The 19,666-nt window shown below is 37.5% G+C and overlaps 1 protein-coding gene across 4 annotated transcripts in view; it reads right to left on the minus strand.

Moving 5' to 3' along the window:
- The window catches only part of top2b.S (DNA topoisomerase II beta S homeolog), a 50,979-nt gene extending 31,660 nt beyond the window's left edge, over positions 1 to 19,319 (minus strand). The window contains exons 1-9 of one of the 4 annotated variants that reach the window (XM_018269283.2): positions 18,758 to 19,313; positions 17,223 to 17,294; positions 8,749 to 8,919; positions 8,194 to 8,284; positions 6,198 to 6,261; positions 4,701 to 4,846; positions 4,434 to 4,531; positions 556 to 768; positions 297 to 470 (exon numbers count right to left, since the gene is read on the minus strand). In XM_018269283.2, coding sequence (XP_018124772.1) covers positions 297 to 470; positions 556 to 768; positions 4,434 to 4,531; positions 4,701 to 4,846; positions 6,198 to 6,261; positions 8,194 to 8,284; positions 8,749 to 8,919; positions 17,223 to 17,294; positions 18,758 to 18,820 — 1,092 coding nt within the window. In that variant the 5' untranslated portion in view covers positions 18,821 to 19,313. Of the gene's footprint in view, positions 1 to 296; positions 471 to 555; positions 769 to 2,084; positions 2,178 to 4,433; positions 4,532 to 4,700; positions 4,847 to 6,197; positions 6,262 to 8,193; positions 8,285 to 8,748; positions 8,920 to 17,222; positions 17,295 to 18,757 lie in introns of those variants that run through there. The other 3 variants (XM_041567531.1, XM_018269284.2, XM_018269285.2) reach the window with 3 other exon arrangements.
- Between the last annotated feature and the right edge of the window lie 347 nt (positions 19,320 to 19,666).

A 19,666-nucleotide genomic window follows, 5' to 3' on the forward strand; every position in this document is an offset into this window, starting at 1 on the left:
TTATGGAGTATTCCATTTAACGGATAACCTCACAAATTCAAGTCAGTCTGTGACATATACTAAATGACTTCTAATATGTTAAAACTATTTAAAAGGATATTGATCGTATCTAGTTGTTTATATTCAACAAAGCTTTATTTTTGAAAGCAGCATATCTAAAACATGGGTGGGCCCTGCTTTACTGAGCAAGAATAACATGTACATTTTTAATTAATTTCCCCAATCAGTATCCTGTCCCTTCATTGTTTAGAGTTGATGTTATATTTTCTGTTTAGAAATACAGATATTACACTTACCTTTGTGGTAGCAATACTATTCACAAAACTGATTTGTTGAAACCCCTTCTCACTCAAAGTTAAACACACATCCCATCTTTCACTCGAGACTTCATGAATTACTTTAAGGGCAATGCCAGTTTCATCAATTTTGTCCTTTACGTAAAGATCTACGTAACTGCGGAAGCCATTCACCTGCAAAACAGATAAGTAATGTAATGGGTGCTGGATCTTAAGTTAAAGAACATTACTGCAACTGGAATACTAAACTCAAACATACAGGAAGTTTTTTTCCATTAAGCACGACTTTCACGCCTTTGAGGGAGCCTGCAACATCATATGCTCGTCTTGTCAGAAGGGCCACAGTATCCTTGTCCAATTTTTCCATTTTAAACTTGGCTAAATCTGGCTGAAATGTAATGCATGTGTAGTCATCTCCATCAAAATATTTAATTTTGGGGTCAGTTGTCTTCAACATGTTGTTTGCCCATGTCTAGAGTAAAAGAAAAAGATGTTAGGAAAATATATTGACAATTTTTACATTTAAATTGATCTTTTGTCACTGGTAAAAAACACCTGTTGTGTTCACTCTGGATGCCCTTAAAAACAGGTGGTTGTATCACCTTTTACTAAAAATTATACATATACTAACTGATTAAATCAAAGGATCATCCCTTTATGGAAAATACCCAATTCAAAAACAGGCTGATAAGGCTTTTGTGTTCTTCTGTATTGTGTGCTCAGGTAAAACAAGGTGTTACTGCAATCCAAAACAATCTTTACTCAATTGCAATAGCTTTCCCAAAATTGGCTGATGCCTTGTTTTACACTTCAGAAATACATCTACAGCATTAGCATTGAGAAACAAACGGTACAACATTTGTGAAGCTCAATCAAAATAAACACGCCTAAATTAGTACGCAAGAGTTAGAACACTGAATAGAATGAAAGTGAAAGGTGTCATCGGGGAGAATTAGGGATGAACAGTGCTGCCTGAATGGGAAACAGAAGGCAAACAGAAAATAAAAAGCCTATTTCTGCAAACAGCAGTGTACTGACATAGGTAATTACAAAGATTCCAGGTTACAACTCTTCCCTTGCCAAATGTGCTAGAAAATATTAGGAAAGAGGAATTAATACCAATTTGTTTTTAAATTCTTTTGTTTCACTAGTCTCCCAGATCAACCACCAAGGTAATTCCATCACCTAAACCAGCCTCCCACCCAATCAATAATAAACCAAGTTATATAATAAATTATTCCATTCCCCTGGTAGTACAGTAATAGGGCCATTATGAAAGATTACATGAAAATCATATAGATAAAACCACATATCATGTTTCAAGTAAACATCCTTAAAAAAGCATTCCCTTACTTTTATATTAACAGTTGTAGACAGCCTGCCACATTTGGGGCCCTATGGAAGAAAAGGTTCTGTACACAACTTTGAAGGCCTGGGCCATTACTGTTACAGAGATGCTTAACCTTTAGGTTGTTGCAGCAAGTTCAGTTCATAAAACACGGCATTTTAGTCATATTAATTTTCAGAGTTTACTTCTTCTTAATCGGTGAACTGGATGAGGCGGTCTCTTACAGATTAGGATACTGTAGACGGTGTCCATTGCTTCATCCCAGTCTAATGGGACAAGACCCGAAATGTAAATTTGCTTTGATAACGTTAACTTCACATTGATACAAACTACTGAGAAAATCAGGGATCAGATCTTCAAAATGACCCACAGAAAAATTTGCAAAAAGCTCTGTTTTTTTTTTTACTTTTTTTGGGGTGGGGTGGCTGGTTCTAATTTACCTTTGCAATGAGCTCTGGGAACACTTGGTTTCAGCTTGGTTGCTGTCAGAGCTTCAGGAAAGAGATATCTGGTAAATGAAATATGTCCTACATCAAGATGGGGTGTGGCTGTAAGACCAATAATAGAGTCGGTAAAATAAAGATTTGTTGTTCTACCAGACAATTTTATTCAAATAATGACAGAGCTCTTAAGAGTTCCTAATTCTCCCACACTTTTCTATGGTCCAGTTGAAAGGTACTGCTTTAGAATAGGGATGCACCGAATCCACTATTTCGAACCCCCGAACCCTTTGTGAAAGATTCGGGTGAATACCATACCAAACCGAATCCTAATTTACATATACAAATTAGGGTGTGAAGGGAAAAACATTTTACATCGTTGTTTTGTGATAAAAAGTCATTCGATTTCCTCTCTCCCCTAATTTGCATATGCAAATTAGGATTCTGATTCAGTTCGGCCGGGCAGAAGGATTCGGCTGAATCCGAATCCTGCTGAAAAAGGCCGAATCCTGGCTGAATCCCGAACCAAATCCTGGATTCAGTGCATCCCTACTTTAGAAGTTTACATCAGTAAAAATATACTGGACCAATGAATGATACTTGAAATGTGAGGGGCTGCATATTTTTCATTAAAAAGAAAAGTTCTACCACCCCAGCCAACTGGTACTCATCTGTGTCAAGCCCAACACAATTTCAAGAACATGTCAGTGGTAATTAATGGGGGGCACAGGGCAAAGTAGCAAGCAGGGGTGCTGCTACCATGAGGCAAGGTAAGCACCTTGCCTCAAGGAAGCAACACCCCACACACTTTACCAAGGACAGCAAAAAGTCTCTTCTGGTAAATTTAAAAATAAAGGTATTATTCCGGAGATTCATCTCTTCTAGTGGAAAGAGTGCAATTGCTCTTTCTGCACTAGCAATGCAACGCCCGTTAACCCCTATGATGCTGAAATTGTGAGAGCACTAGGGGGTATCGGGCCCACACTGGCCCCTGCTGATAGGCTGAGGCACAATTTGTCATTTATATGTTACCTGTTCTCTAAGCGGTGTCAGGGCTCAACACAGGCAAAAAGCAGAGGGCTGGAGGGAGGAGGAGTTCCCTTTTATATGTGGGATAATTGCTGGGCACCTTTATACAGGCATAGTGACATGCTCCTGGAACCGGTCGCAGTCACTTAATATACCATAAACATGAAGGGATTAGCTGCCAGACTAACTGCGTAAATACTGCTGTCTATTGCATACATCTGGTTTATTAGTCAAGCAGTATCTGTATTGTATATTTACCTGGTTTTAAAGGAATGATTTTGTAACCTTACATATTGCATAAAAGCTACTGTTCACCATTGCAAAATGTGGTTGAGGGGAACCTCAGCAGTAAAACAACAAACATTTCTATTCACAGGTATATTATTGCTCTTAGGCATTGCCCACACAAAGTGAATCTAGATACAGGATGAAACATTATTAGCATTATACTATTCATATGGTGCCGACACGCTGCAAAGTTTTTTAAAGGTTGCCCATAAGTCTTTATCCCACACACTCACTAGAGACAATTTTAGAAGGAGTCAATTAACCTGCCTGTATGTTTTTGTGGTTTGGAAAGAAAGTGGAGTACCCCGAGGAAACATGCTTATGCACAGAGAAGATACAAAGTACTGTAGACTGTACCCAGGTGATTTTTGGCAGGTGAGCTTCCCACTAAGACATATGTATCGCACAGTTTCCCCTGCCCCCATTGGAAGTAGCCTGGATGAAACCAAGGAAAAGTTTTATAGCTTGCTAAAAAAGGTGTAAAACACACACACACACACACAAAAAAGCAGCTGTGTTACATGTTAACAGGTGTAGGAGTCTTAAGGATTCTTATACAGATATGGGACACATTATCCAGAATGCTTGGAATCTGGAGTTTTCCGGGTAACCGATCTCTCTGTAATTTGGATCTTCATACCTTAGTTCTACTAGAAATAAAATAAACCCAATAGGCTGGTTTTGCTTTCAATAACTATTAATTACATCTTAGTTGGATTAAATACAAGGTACTGTTTAACTATTACAGAGAAAAAGGAAATTATTCTTAAAAAAAATTGGATTATTTGGATAAAATGGAGTTTATGGGTAACAGCCTGCCCATAACTTGGAGCTTTCTGGATAACGGGTTTCCAGATAACGGAACCCATACCTAACGAGGCAGTAGAATAAAGGACATCTAAATACTATTTCTCTAGGGGTACCAACATTTTAGCCCCCCCCCCCACTATAAAACTGCCTGTGGAAAAACTAAGTAGTGTAAATTATGATGATTTAAAGTCATCCGCTATTAAAATGTAGTTTTACCCATACCTGTTTAAAGCTATGCTTGTATTCCTTACAAGCTGTCTCCACAGTAAATTTTGTGCTGAATATATTGCAAAGTTTAGCACCATATCCATTCCGCCCTCCTGAAATGACAAAGAAAGCATGAAGTGAGTTCATGATATAACTTTATACTACCAGTCTGGACACAAGTTCATTGACTATAAAACTGCAGAGCTGCTGCATCAGCCACTGATTTGCAAATTTAGGCTACATATTTTTACATTAAAATCAATTACTGCTACAATGGTTTACCTGTAACCTTCTTTTCTTCATCATCATAGTTGCTAGATGTCAATAAATGGCCAAAAATTAAGGCAGGGACATACATTTTCTCGACTTTGTGTTCAACCACTGGTATTCCTTTACCGTTATTCCAAATGCTGATGATGTTTGAATCACTGAAACAAAAGTTTGATAGTCTCAAAGTGAGCTTTGTGTTCAGCTGCTGTGTAGCAATTGGGGTGTCCAAGTTGAAATAGGGCTACATGGTACAGTTTAAAGAGCAGATAACAGATACGATCTGTCGAATACAATAGGTACAGTATTTACATAGGAATCTAAATCCAATGTATTCTGCAATGTAACTCATTTACTCTACTTTCAACTAGAGCAGTGTTTCTGAAGGAAACACGCCAGTTTTATCAGTGCAGAGAAACAGTACATTATATTTGTATTACTTTAAAAAAAAATTAATGTTCCTGTTTGTTTAAAAGAGAAGGAAAGGCATAATCACTGGGTGGGTTACAAACTTGTTAGTACCCACCACCCAGTGTATATACACATTAGTCTCATAACAACAAGAAATACAATGTAAGGATTTTATGCTAATGAAAATGGAAAATTATCTGAAGTAAATAGTTTAGTAGCTCATTCTTTTTGAAGTTTTACCTTTTCCTTATACTATTATACTTATACATGTGTAGCAAGTTTTACTTTGCAGAATTGCCAGTTTTAACAGGAAAGTAAGCGGCAGCAAAGGAAGTGGGGGGGGGTTCATACTATTTGGGCATCTGAGGACCATCCCCTTAAACTGTCGACCTAGGCACAGGCCCTCGAGTGCTTATGTGGTAAATACACCTCTGCATATGGCAGATTTGGTCAGGAAGTTTGGTTGATTTTGACCAGACTGTCTGATTGTCTAGGTATGTATGTGAATTTAGAAGGTCAGTTTTGTCAATCACTGTCCAACCTGCACATTTATAAATGTATCTGCTGATACATCTTCACGCCTGTAGCTGAGGGAGTGTGCAAGGCACATTTGCCCGATACCCTTACGGGTTGGCCAGTTTATAGCCATTATTGAATAAACAGAGGTATCTTCTATGACCCCCTTTCTTTTCCCTATAACTGCAAACTACTTGTATTATGTGTTTAGAAAACATGTGGAATAAGCCACTGGGAAAAAAAACACACATTTTCTGTTTTGGAATATAATAATTTATGTACTTTCTTTAGCGACAACTCAAATCCTAAAGATTCTCTAGCTAAGCAGAAAAAGACAACACTGCATTATGAAACAAGAATATATTCTAGGTGTTTTAGCAGCGCTACCTCATTAAACAAATCCAGGGCACTAAAACCAAGTAAAAATCTACCATTTTGCCACAGGCACAGATAAATACAATAGTTCACATTCTTCAAAACTAATCTTAAGAAAAGAACTTGACCTAAAAGCACATGAATACATTTAAGATTGTTTGGGCTGACACCATTCAACATGATTAAGAGAAAATGGAATGTTTTACTTACGGATCAATAGAAATTTTTATGCAGTTCATATTTTTATCTCTTTGTTTATTATCAGCTGCATTTACTGTGAAAGCAAAGGGGGGGAAATTAGAAGCATTCTACAAAATGTGGAAAAAGATAGAGTTGAATACTGATTCTTTTCAAAGGTTAACAGTAAATGAAGCAGGGGGTGTAGAATATACAGAATATAAATAGTGAAACTGTTGTTTAGGGTCCGCAAATAGAAATAAGTAACTCACCACGCTTCGGAAGTGGCCCAGGTGCGCCGCCCTGAGCCCACAGCCCAAGGAGCGGACAAGCCGAACAAAAACTATTGGAGCAGACACTCAATGAAGGCAATCTTCCACCAGGCAGATAAATATCAAAGTGAAGTTTATTGTGTCCACAGCCTTACGCGTTTCGTGATAAACACTTAATCATAGCCTATGAGTAAGTGTTTATCATGAAACGCGTAAGACTGTGGACACAATAAACTTCACTTTGATATTTATCTGCCTGGTGGAAGATTGCCTTCATTGAGTGCCTACTCCAATAGTTTTAGTTCAGATTACACAGAATAAACATGATTACTTCTCAATGAACTACGGATTTGTTTTGATGCGAATATAAAAGGATGTACCTTAAAAAAAGGTGGCCAAAGCAGACAAATGTAGAAGATAAAATCACAAATGTTGGCAATGGTTTTAAAGGAACAGCAATGTCAAAAAATAAAAGTGTTTTAAAGTAATGAAAATATAATGCAGTGTTGCCCTGCACTGGTAAAACTGTTTGCTTCAGAAACACTACTATAGTTTATATAAATAAGCTGCTGTGTAGCAATGGGGGCAGCCATTCAAAGGAGAAAAGGCTCAGGTTACACAGCAGATAGCAAATAAACTCTGTCTGTCTAATAGTGTTATCTGTTATCCACTAGTTAACCTGTGCCGTATAGCCGTTTTTCAATTTCCACCATTGCTCCACAGCAGCTTATTTATATAAACAATAGTAGTGTTTCTGAAGCAAACACATCAGTTTTACCAGTGCAGGGCAACAGTACATGATATTTTCATTACTTTCAAACACTTACATTTTTTGGTGTTACTGTTCCTTTAAAAAGATGGCATTAGAACACAGGGCCCTCAATTACCTCTACTGAGAATCATGTGCTAAATCTAGCTCAAGTAATTTTGAGTGGTTTAACGCTCGCAGACAAAATGCTGAAAATTATCCAGTGTGCCACTGGGAAGTTTTACAAAGAGATTAACCTATAACAATTAAGTTCATCTGACTCTTTTCAGCTTTCAAAAGGGGTTACTGACCCCTTTGTAAGGCTAAGTATTTATTGCTATTTTTATTACTCATATTTCTATTAAGGCCCTCTCCTATTCATATCCCAGTCTCTTATTTATATCAATGCATTTGATGGGTTAATTTGGACTCTTGCAACCCGATTTCTAAAACTGCAAGCTGCATAACTGCTGTATAAAATGCTAAATAACTCAAAAATAACAAATAATAATACATGTGCACAAGCAATGGTCTTGCGTTTCCTCCATTTATACGCAATCTGTTGGACTGTTGATGTTGGTGGAGTCCAAACTCTTTAGAGATAGTCTTGTAACCTTTTCCAGCTTTATGGGCATCACCAACTCTTTTCCCGAGATCCTCAGACACCTCCTTTGTTCGAGTCATGACACACATCCACAAATGTGTTGTTTTTTGTGATCAGCTTTGCTGGATCCCCATTCTTTAAATAAAAGAGTCTTTCACTCACACCTTATCGTCATTCCATTGACAGAAAACACCAGACTCGGAGTTCACTTTCAAATGATATGATAATCCGAAGGATTCACTTATTTTTGCCACACGCAGATATTGAAGTGTTTATCACGAAAGGCGTAAGGCTGTTACTGGATTTTTTTTCCAATAAATACACAACCAATATATTCTCTATTTGCACTTTATTTTGAGAGAGGAGAATGAGGTGTTAAAGGTAGAGTAAAAGTATGGCACTTACCAAGAATTTCATCAAATATCTTGTATAAACCTGGCACAAAGGTTATGTCACGGCAATTCATTCCAACCTCTTCATCATAAACCCACATAGACTAAATCGGTGGAAAGTAAATGCATTAAAACCTTAAATATTTTTATTGTGCACTGAACTGTGACTTAAATCAACAATAATAATGGACACAATGGTTAAATTTCAGAATCTCAGTTATTTTCAACCATTTGAACCATTCAGAATGCTGCATATACTTGCCGTTCTGATCTATCAACTAAAAATGGCAAACCAAGGTTATTGAAGGTCATTGATCAGATTTATTTTTAGAGGACTAAGCAATACAATACTGTATAATTATCAACATACCCCTCTGGGAATTAATTCTACAAGCCTTCCGGTCTTTCATCCATTGCAGTTGTCAATTTTTTCAAGGATATATATTTTTAAAATGTTATTTTTCAGACGTTTCTATTAATTACTATTAATTATTCAATATAAGTGTGTGGAAAGGGTACTGGAAAGGGTACTGCACCCATATCGCTTTAAAAATGCAAAATATTTCACCTGAGTAACTGTCTCCACGGATCCAATGTACGTATCAGGTCGCAGAAGAATGTGCTCAAGTTGGGTCTTTTTCTGATAAACCCTTTCTACAGACATCTTTTTGGAGTCGTTTTTATTATTGCTTTCCGTTTCTTCCTTTTTTAATGCGTTGTTCTGATTATCAAAAAGTGTCTAAATAAATGGGGATGAGAAAGTTTAAGCATATAAAACTACAAGTAATTATTTCAAATAAATGTGTCTAAGAATTGATATAGATTTTTTAGGACACGTTAGACGGTGTAACTACAAACAAAAGAAAAGTTTATGAGTAATTACTTATTCAATACGGAAATCCAAAACAGATAAGTGATTTTGTTGCAAATAGGAGATAACAGGGAAAAAAAGCATACCGTATAGAACAGAGCATTATATCTAAAATATCTTGTTCTGTACAATTATGCATGCTGCAACATATCCTTATATTATCCTTAATAAAGGATAAGATACTGGACTTCATAGCAAATCAGAATACTATGAGTGTGTGCCAGCATGGTTTTATGCATTATAGATCTTGCCAGACTAAATTTCTTTTTATGAGAAGGTGAGCAGGGACCTTGATTCTGGGATGGCAGTGGATGTAACTTACTTAGACTTTGCTAAAGCATTCAGTACAGTGCCACACAGAAGGCTACTGGTTAAATTAAGGAATGTTGGCCTGGAACATAGTATTTGTACCTGGATAGAGAACTGGCTAAAAGATAGACTACAAAGAGTGGTGGTAAATGGAACATTTTCTAATTGGACCAGTGTTGTTAGTGGAGTACAGCAGGGCTCTGTACTAGGTCCCTTGCTTTTAAAATTGTTTATTAATGACCTGGAGGTGGCCATTGAAAGTACTGTTTCTATTTTTGCAGATGATACTAAATTGTGCAGAACTATAGGTTCCATGCAGGATGCTGCCACTCTGCGCAGTGATTTGACTAAGCTGGAAAACTGGGCAGCAAACTGGAAAATGAGGTTCAATGTTGATAAATGCAAGGTTATGTACTTTGGCAAAAATAATATAATAATAGTGTGTTGGGCGTTTTTGTAGATTACAAGTTGGGCGGTGTCATTCTGTTGCCACTAAAGCAAATAAAGTTCTGTCTTGCATAAAAAAGGGAATTAACTCAAGGGATGAAAACACAAGTATGCCTCTTTATAGGTCCCTGGTAAGGCCTCATCCTGGAGTATGCAGTGCAGTTGGCTTTTCGCAGTACTGCGCATGCACAGCCGAAAAAGATGGAAGAGGATCGCTCCGTGGTGTTCACTGGTATAACCCCGGGCCGGTGCAGTTTTCTGCTGATAGGAGCACCGGCAAAGGGTTTCAGGTGTTAGGCACCCCCAAGTGCACAAAGATGTTCCTTCTCCTTTAAGAGGGATATAAATGATATGGAAAGAGTGCAGAAACGTGCAACTAAACTGGATGGAGGGATGGAAGACAAATTATGAGGGAAGAGTCAAGTTTGGGGCTGTTTACTCTGGAAAAAAGGTGCTTACAAGGGGACATGATTACACATTACAAGTACATTAGAGGACATTATAGACAAATGGCAGGGGACCTTTTAAACCATAAAGAGGATCACCGCACCAGAGGTCACCCATTCAGACTAGAAGAAAAGAACTTTCATTTGAAGCAATGCAGGTGGTTCTTTACAGTGAGGACAGTGAGGTTGTGGAATGCACTGCCAGGTAATGTTGTGATTGCTGATTCTGTTAATGCCTTTAAAGGAAAACTATACCCCCAAAATGAATACTTAAGCAACAGATAGTTTATATCAAATTGAATGACATATTAAAGAATCTTACCAAACCGAAATATATATTTACATAAATATTGCCCTTTTACATCTCTTGCCTTGAGCCACCATTTCATGACTCTATCTGTGCTGCCTCAGAGATCACCTGACCAGAAATACTACAAAACTAATTGTAACAGGAAGAAGTGAGGAAGCAAAAGGCAGAACTCTGTCTGTTAATTGGCTCATGTGACCTTACATGTGGTTTGTATGTGTGCACAGTGAATCGTACGATCTCAGGGGGCGGCCCTTATTTTTTAAAATGGCAATTTTCTATTTATGATTACCCAATGGCACATACTACTAAAAAAGTATATTATTATGATAATGGTTCATTTACATGAAGCAGGGTTTTACACATGAGCTGTTTTACTCAGTATCTTTTAATAGAGACCTACATTGTTTGGGGGGTATAGTTTTCCTTTAAGAATAGCTTGGATGATTTCTTGGACAGACATAATATCAAAGGATATTATGATACTAAACTCTATAGTTAGTATAGATATGGGTATATATAATTTGTATATGTAATGTGTATGGATGTTTTTATTTGGAGGGGTTGAACTTGATGGACTTGTCTTTTTTCAGCCTGATTTAACTATGTAACTGTTGATTTGATATTAGCAGACCAAAAATAGCCCAATAACTAATATAGGGCAAGTTCAGAAATACTGTATACTAGGGAAAGACACAGTAAAAACTGATAAGGACAAGCCTTTCACAAGCTATAGACAATCTTATTCAAGTTACAGTAAAGCAACGGACTATGAAAAATATGTCTGTTACCTGTGTCCTAATAGTATAATACACTGTTTTTTGTGAAATATCTCAATTGATACCATCATTATTGCCTATGATATTACGCCTATGATATCATCAGAAGTAGAAATAGTCACTAATAGCACAGGGACTTATTATTACAACCAATCACAGAGCCAGTGTAAGGGTGGGGAAAATAGGACAAATTTACAGTCCATCTGACCTAACCAACAAAAATATAAATATTGCTTGGATTAACCTACATCTGGTTCACACATGTTCATGGCTTTTTGTGCAACCTACCATAAACATGAACAGAAAGCATGAATATGCATCTTGCATTTAGTTTGAGCAAATTATGTCCACTATTAATTTTAAATTATTAGCTTTATTGACCTGGGCGGACAGATGCATATTAAATATGTTTGTAATATATATATATATATATATATATATATATATATATATATATATATATATATATATATATATATATACACACACATACACACACCAATCTGTTGTATAGCTCTGTGGAATACGTGGCCACTTTAGAAGTATGTGTGAATAATAACTAAACATTTTTGTGTGTGTCTTATAATGCTCCTATGTGTCTAAACTACAGTACTAAATAAAAATTATATATTTCTCCTGAGGACATATCTTTATGTAATTAGGGAGGATAAAAAAAATAATCAAAACCCATTAAATGCCTGCCACAATTATAATAACAGTAATGTGTATACTGTGGATGTTTTTAAATACAAGTACTGCAGCAAAGTTTATAATGCTACATTATATATTTATTACTTCCATTAATGGATGCAAAATATTATATATATATATTAGATATCAATGATGTTTCAAAAGATTTAGATAATGATATAAATTAAATGTAGTTGCTGATCAGCCACTACATAACGCCATTATTTGTTAAGGTTATTTTAAACATTACAAATATTTAAAGCAGTATATATCTTTCTCTTTCTATTCTCGTCACTGCTGGTTCTGACTACACGCAACAGTGAAACAATTTAGCAGTAGCCTGCTGTCCTCCACCCCAACACTCCATTTTCCGCAATGTAGTGGAATTAAATTTACAAGTCAATTTAAAATTTTTTTTTATGAATGCATACTGGAAAGTTATTCAGAATTAGCACAGACTGTATCTGGGCCATTTGACAAGATTCCAATCCGAAATTAAAAGAGTTCCTGTAAACACACCATGTGGGGTGATGTTTAGACAATAGAACATGGCTCTAGAAAACAGATTAAACTCACTGCAATAAAAAAAAAAAAATCACATCTGTCCACTAGTCTTGTAAATAATTTTAATTGTTGGTGTTACTGTCAGGTCACTTTTTGTTTTAGCATAATGGTTTCATCGCCTGGCCACACAATGCCAAGCTCTGGCTCAACCAAAAATCAACAATGCTACCTATACTGATATAACACCAATACAGAGAAAGCATAAGTGACAAATGCTGTTTTTTTTTTTAACCTTACTTTTTTATCTTTGTGGGGATTTTGAAATTATTTTAAGCCTTATCTTAACCTTAAAGTAACTAATCCTTAAATAAATTGTTCAGTGTGAAAAAAAAAAAAAAAAACGTTGTAAATAGATAGGCTGTGCATAATAAAAAAAAATTCTAATATAGTTAGTTAGCCAAAAATGTAAGGTATAAAGGCTGGGGTGACTGGATGTGTAACATAATAGCCAGAACACTACTTCCTGCTTTTCAGCTCTCTAACTCTGAGTTAGTCAGCGACTTGAAGGGGGCCACATGGTACATTCAGTGAGTTTGCAATTGATTCTCAGCATTAAGCTCAGATTCAAAAGCAACAGCTATGACCCATGTGCCCCCCCACTCAAGTCTCTGATTGGTTACTGCCGGTAACCAGGATAACCAGTCAGTGGAAAACAAGAGAGCTGAAAAGCAGGAAGTAGTGTTCTGGCTATTATGTTACACATCCAGTCACTACAGCCTTTATAAATTACATTTTTGCCTAACTAACTATATTAGAAACATTTTTTTATTTTGCACAGCCTATTTACCCAGTTTTTATTTTTACACTGAACAATTTCTTTAAGGATGAGTTCAAGAGTTGTCCAACAAGCAACAAATCTTGCATAGTATTTTTGTTATAATGTTTAAACAAGCTGTTTAAATGTTTATAATATAGACTGCACAGCATACCATAATTCTAAATGAACACATCAATTTTAAAAGAATTTTAACAAGCACCTATGTAATTTCGAGTAAACAGCTTGTGTCAAATCACAATTCTAGATTCTGGGTAGTTCCAACGATAGACGTCTTCCCAGTGCATGGAAAGGTGTGGTGTCTCTGCATGTGTGTATATTTGCAGATATTGCAAACTCCTGCAGAGCCTACAATATCAGCACATCAGTGCAAGGAAATGGTACATGCTAAATACTACAGTTTGCTATAATAAACCCTCTGTTTTTTTTTTTAAACACAACAGAAAGATGGTCACGCGACCATAAAATGTTGTTAAGAAGATTAAAGAATATTTGCATACAATGTGGCTTTTTACCTTCCAAAGGGGTAAACAAGATACATGGACACTATATATACACAAGACTTGGAGATATAATGACGCAACTACTAAGCATTTACTTTCATTGGAAACAGCAGTTTGCAGGCAGCTTGTGCAATTTGATTTATTTTTCATATCATTTACCACAAAACTGAATATGTTGGTGGTTTATAAACAAATGATAAAGATGGAGTAAAAATGGTCATGTTTCATTAGTTACAAAGAAAACTCTTTTCTCCCTCTCTTTAGCTGTAATGAAGGTGCCAAATCTGTTTGCTCACATTACGCACTCCTCATCCTTAGAACAGAACCAACTTTGTTTATGTTACTCCATGTTATCATTTACAAATTAAACTGATGAGACTATAAACGATGGATTACTCAAATAGGACTCCTAATTCAAATGCTCTGATTTGGAATAAATTTTAAACAATTAAAGGGGTTGTTCACCTTTAAATTAACTTTTAGTATGATGTAAAGATTGATATTCTGAGACAATTCGCATTTGGTTTTAACTTTTTATTCATCAGCCTTCCAGTTTGCAATTTCAGCAATCTGGTTGCTATGGTCCAAATTAGCCTAGCAATCATGGACTGATTTAAATAAGAGACTCGAATATGAATAGGAGAGGACCTGAATAGAAAGAGGAGTAATAAAAAGTAGCAATAATAATAAATGTATAGCTATACAGAGTATTAGTTTTTAGATGGGTCAGTGACCTCCATTTGAAAGCTGAGCAGAATCCAAAGAAAAGGGCAAATAACTAAAAAAAAAACTATGAAAAATAAATAAAGACCAATTGAAAAGTTGCTTAGGATTGGGCATTCTAACATACTAAAAAGTTACTTTAAAGGTGAACCACCCCTTTAATTCAGCACCATGATCTACGCTCTCCTTGTTTACAAACAAGCACATGTTCTTTGAATCTTATTTGACATTAAAGAGAGATATGTCTCCTCCTTCAACAAAGTACAAGGCTGTATTGTCTGTATCCATCTTCTCAAATTCAGAAGCATGCATGAACACCACCATAGCTCAATTTCTTACCAACCCACAGCAGATATTAAAGGACAAGGAAAGTCTAAAATAGAATGAGGCTAGAAATGCTGTATTTTGTATACTAAACATAAACTTACTGCACCACAAAGCCTAATCAAATCAAATGATTTATGCTTTCAAAGTTGGCCACAGGGGGCTGTCATCTTGTAACTTTATTAAACATTTTTGCAATACTAAGATTAAGTGCACATGCTCAGTGTGGTCTGGGCTGCTTAGGGATCGTCATAAACAAAGCTGCTTGAATTCTGCATGGCTGGTAAGTAAGGCGGGGGCTCCCCCTGCTGTTCATAAGTATGATTGTTTCCCTGCTCAGCAGTTAGGGAGCGTCTGACAATTCCTATCCACAGCAGTAAATAAAGGGGGAATTTCACTGCATACAGTCAGGTTTCTTATAAAAACGGTACACATTTTTTAATTAAAGTATATTGGAGATAGGTTTCTTTTTCATTAAAGAAAGTAAAAATGGGATTGTATTTTTTTGCCTTTCCTTGTCCTTTAAGAGAGGAGACTGAAGCTACAGTGCCCTTTCCAGCTACAGGCGACAAAATGCTCCCCCACTGGCAATGAAGTAAATTGGCAGTAGGAAAACATACACGGTTTCCTTTTCTGAAGTCAGCCAAAGCTTTCTTGCAAGTGTATCAAATTATCTTCATTGCATGAACCTAACATCGAGTAGCTTCAGGATCCATGGCCATGGTCTTCAGACCACAGATTTTTAACATTCTCACACAGTTGCTGTCCCTGGCGAAATCCCCTACTAAGGCAGCGGTCTATGACAGTCCCAATGTGAAATGTTACAACTTTTAAAGGCCTGCCACCTAGAATATACTCAAACATATGCAAGACTACTGTGTGTGCAAGACCAATGTAGCTGCACTGATCAGATGAATTCAAAAGGGGCAAAGACGCAGGACAAGTAAGAGAATTAGGATCTGAATAAGTGTAGGTTTCACACTATACAATACATAGTCTCTGTGTCTGGATAACTTTATAAAAAGGTCTGTCTGAAGGCCGACAAACTATCCTTCACTATTTGTGTATGAAGAACATTTTTTACTGTTTAAATCAAAGTGATCTTCTCATACTACAGTGTAACTTTACTTCCATCTGAAAAGGTGAGACAGTCACATACCAACTAGACCTATAGCAATCTGATTATTTGTGTTTCTAAGTAAGTAATGTGATATCCATTCAAAGCATCAGATACTGCTGAACAGTACAAATGGTGTCTATACATAGTTTGCAGGGTAAAGTATCCTCTTTGATTTACAACAGTGCTACCTAAAAATTTTCATTTCGTTCACCATATATCAACTACAGTATACATTTACCTGTGATGACTGAAATTTAAAATAGATACTGGCTTGCCACAGAAATACTTGCTCACTAAAAAAATGTATTACTTTTACAGGTAGGCACCCCAACGCACTTTCTGCCCATATACAGCTTTAAAGCAGAAGCACCGTACAGTATATCAATATATATTTCTGATCTCTCTGTAAAATAAACAAAACCATTTGGAACTTACACAGTAAAATAACCATTTGTAAAAAACTCTATGAATAACTGAAAATCCCTTACTTAAAGAAACAGTAACACCAAAAAATGAAAGTGTCTTAAAGGAATAAAAATGTAATGCCCTGCACTGGTAAAACTGGTGTGTTTGCTTCAGAAACTGTACTATGGTTTATATAAATAAGCTGCTGTATAGCCATGGGGGCAGCCATTGAAAGCTTGAAAAGGAGAAAAGGATATACAGCAGATAACAGATAAGCTCTGTAGTATACAATGGGGTTCTTTAGAGCGTATCTGTTATCTACTGTGTCTCCTGTGCTTGAATGGTTTCCCCATTGCTACACAGCAGCTTGTTATGTATAAACTATAGTAGAATTTCTGAAGCAAACACGCCAGTTTTACCAGTGCAGAGCAACACTAACTTATTTCATCATTCCTTTAAACCACTTTCATTTTTGGTGTTACTGTTCCTTTAAATAGGTACTTGTCATTTGACTTTGGTGTTGCGGGTATCCTTATAAATAGTAATTTTGATGTGAGGGCAACACACAAATACAGATAATAGTACAGCTTTTGCAGAACAACATGGGTACTTCAGTAAATGTATACGTCAGTGAACAAAGGCTCACACACAAGATCTTACATCCCTCACTATTCCTATGTATCACCAGGCTGCAGACAACAAAAATACAGAGTACTCAAAGTAGCAGTTTAAAAAACAGCTGGACATCATAACCCTTTATGCCACATCAAATATCCTACTTTTCTTGTAGACTGTGCCTTGCTAAAGGTGTACTTCTGCGTTTGCCCAGACCCACCACAAGATGTCTCCGTCTATAGGACAAACAAATGGACATCAGTATGGATGCATATTTGTACTCTATCTTTTTAGTTGTACTGCTACTCATACACAGTTGAGACACAGAGGCACAGAACCTTCAATTTGTAATACAGGAGGATAAACCCAAGGCCACTAAGAATAACTAGTTATATACTTTACAAACAGATCAAATTGAAGGAAAGATTCAATACATGCAAAACCCATATAAATGTATTAAAGTGGTGTTGATGTCCTCAAAGTACATTTTGAACTTTTCTGTAGCTTTCTCTGAAGTTTCAGCCTGGCACCTCAGTAATCCAGTGGCAAAACGGTTAAAATTTGCTGCATTTCCCAGCAGCATCTCTGGAACACTAGCAGCTACTGTACCCACTGTAATAGGTGCCTTTAAAGGGGAACTCCACAAAAACATAGCTTAAGCTTTTTGAAAAGTAAACATAATTTCAAGCAATATACATAATTTAAATATGCAGAGTTTTTATGATTTTTAATGGTTTCTGACAGCCTAGCCCGTACGCTCCTGCTTATCTTTCTTTATACTTTCCTGAGCTGTCTGACTGTTACTTTGTAACAAAAGCCAGCTGTCCTCCGCCTGCATCCTCCACAACCCACAATACCCTGCACACATGATTTCAATAAGGAAAGGAACATCACAGTGCAATGCATTGTGGGTTATGTAGTTCCTGCATGCTGTCTGTAAGCTAGAGCCCTGCGCGGGTCCATTTTTTGTAACATGTACCCGACCCATAGCCGCAACTTGCAATCCAGACCCGCATTCTTACCCGCTTGGACCTACTACCCAACCAGCAAGTACATTATCCGCAACACGGACCCGCTGACCATCAAAAATTGATGTCGTTGTAAACCGGAAGTGACATCGGTAGTGGGTGTGGTCAGAAAGGGGAAGTAAAACAGGAAGTGCTGTCATTGTGAACCAGAAGTGACATCATCGGAAGTAGGCGTGATCATAATAAAAGTAAAAACCATCAGTGTTTACTCCCTCCTTCCCTGCCAGGATTTCATATGATGCAGAAAGAGAAGAACTGTTAAACAGCTGGATTTCAGCATAGAAAATGGCATTTATTCATACTTTTTATAGAAACCAGTAAGTGCGATGGATATTTTAGGGGTTTCTGTGTCATGTGGGCCTCTTTATCACATTTTGGTTTGGAAGCCGGAGTTCCCCTTTAATGAAACTTTTACAGCACACAAAGATATGAAATATATTAAATAAGGACATGCTACAGAGCTGCGCTAGGGAGACAGAAGGTGAAATATAAAAGTTTAAAGGTAAAGATGTATTCAGGGATGTCCCTACAGAGTTCACTGGGGATGTAGAGGGAGGTCAGTGAGCCATAAACACTGGGATATCAGGGAGGCCAAGACCATTCAGCTGACTGACAGCAGTTCGTCAGCTCTGGCAACAGGGGGAGCTGTGAGAACAAGGGCAATTACTTACCACCCAGGTGAGGCCTACGCTTCCTCCTCCAGCTCCTCCGCAGCCGCCAGCGGATTTGGACATATTCCTCTCCTCTGGGAAGTGCGGAGATAGTGCCTGGGAAACAAATGGAACCAGGAGAGAGGGCTGGTAGCAAGACAAATCCTATTGCGGGTCCGTGTTCGGTTCCCCAACCCGTTCTTGCCTCGGGCCTTTCCTCATGCACCGGCGTTTTGTGTGGAACTTCTTTCTTCCCTGTGTTTTTAGTCAGGCCGGTTGCCGCTCAACACCACCAATACCCGAAGCCCTTACCATACGAGAAACAATGGGGATAGAAGAAGCTTTCAAGGATGCTGCAGAGGAGGGGAGGCGTCATGTGTGGGGACTTGGTTTGCACCGTGCAAGGGGTTCTGGTAACCCAAACAGCAGTCTGCAAACCCGAACTCTCCTTCACCCCCGGTTCCTCCGTCCTTTTCCTCCCCTCAGACAATACACAGCGCTGCTTCCGCTCTCCGCAGATACACACTGGGGCCCGACAGAGCGCTGCAGCCAATGGTCTGGCTCCTGTGGAGTGACGTCACCGAAAGGGTAGGCGGGGAAATTTGATTTCGGAGAAGGAGCTTGAGACTGGGGGAAGAGGAACGCTTTAGTGACGTCACCGAGGGAAAGTAGTAGAGAGCCGAATGCGGGGAAGGGGAATCGAACAGCGTTGTGCCGGCAATTCCCAGAGTCCTCGGGTTGTGCAGAATTTGCAAGACAGAGGAATGGAACTCAGAACTGAACAAAGGACTTAAGGGGCGGGGTGGGATGGAGGCTTCCGTTAAAGGAACAGTAACATCAAAAAATTAAAGTGTTTTAAAGTAATGCAAATATAATTCTGTGTTGCCATGCACTGGTAAAACTGCTGTGTTTGCTTCACGAACACTACTA

The sequence above is a fragment of the Xenopus laevis genome, chromosome 6S (assembly GCF_017654675.1).
Source record: "Xenopus laevis strain J_2021 chromosome 6S, Xenopus_laevis_v10.1, whole genome shotgun sequence".
In the NCBI taxonomy this organism is placed as follows: domain Eukaryota; kingdom Metazoa; phylum Chordata; class Amphibia; order Anura; family Pipidae; genus Xenopus; species Xenopus laevis.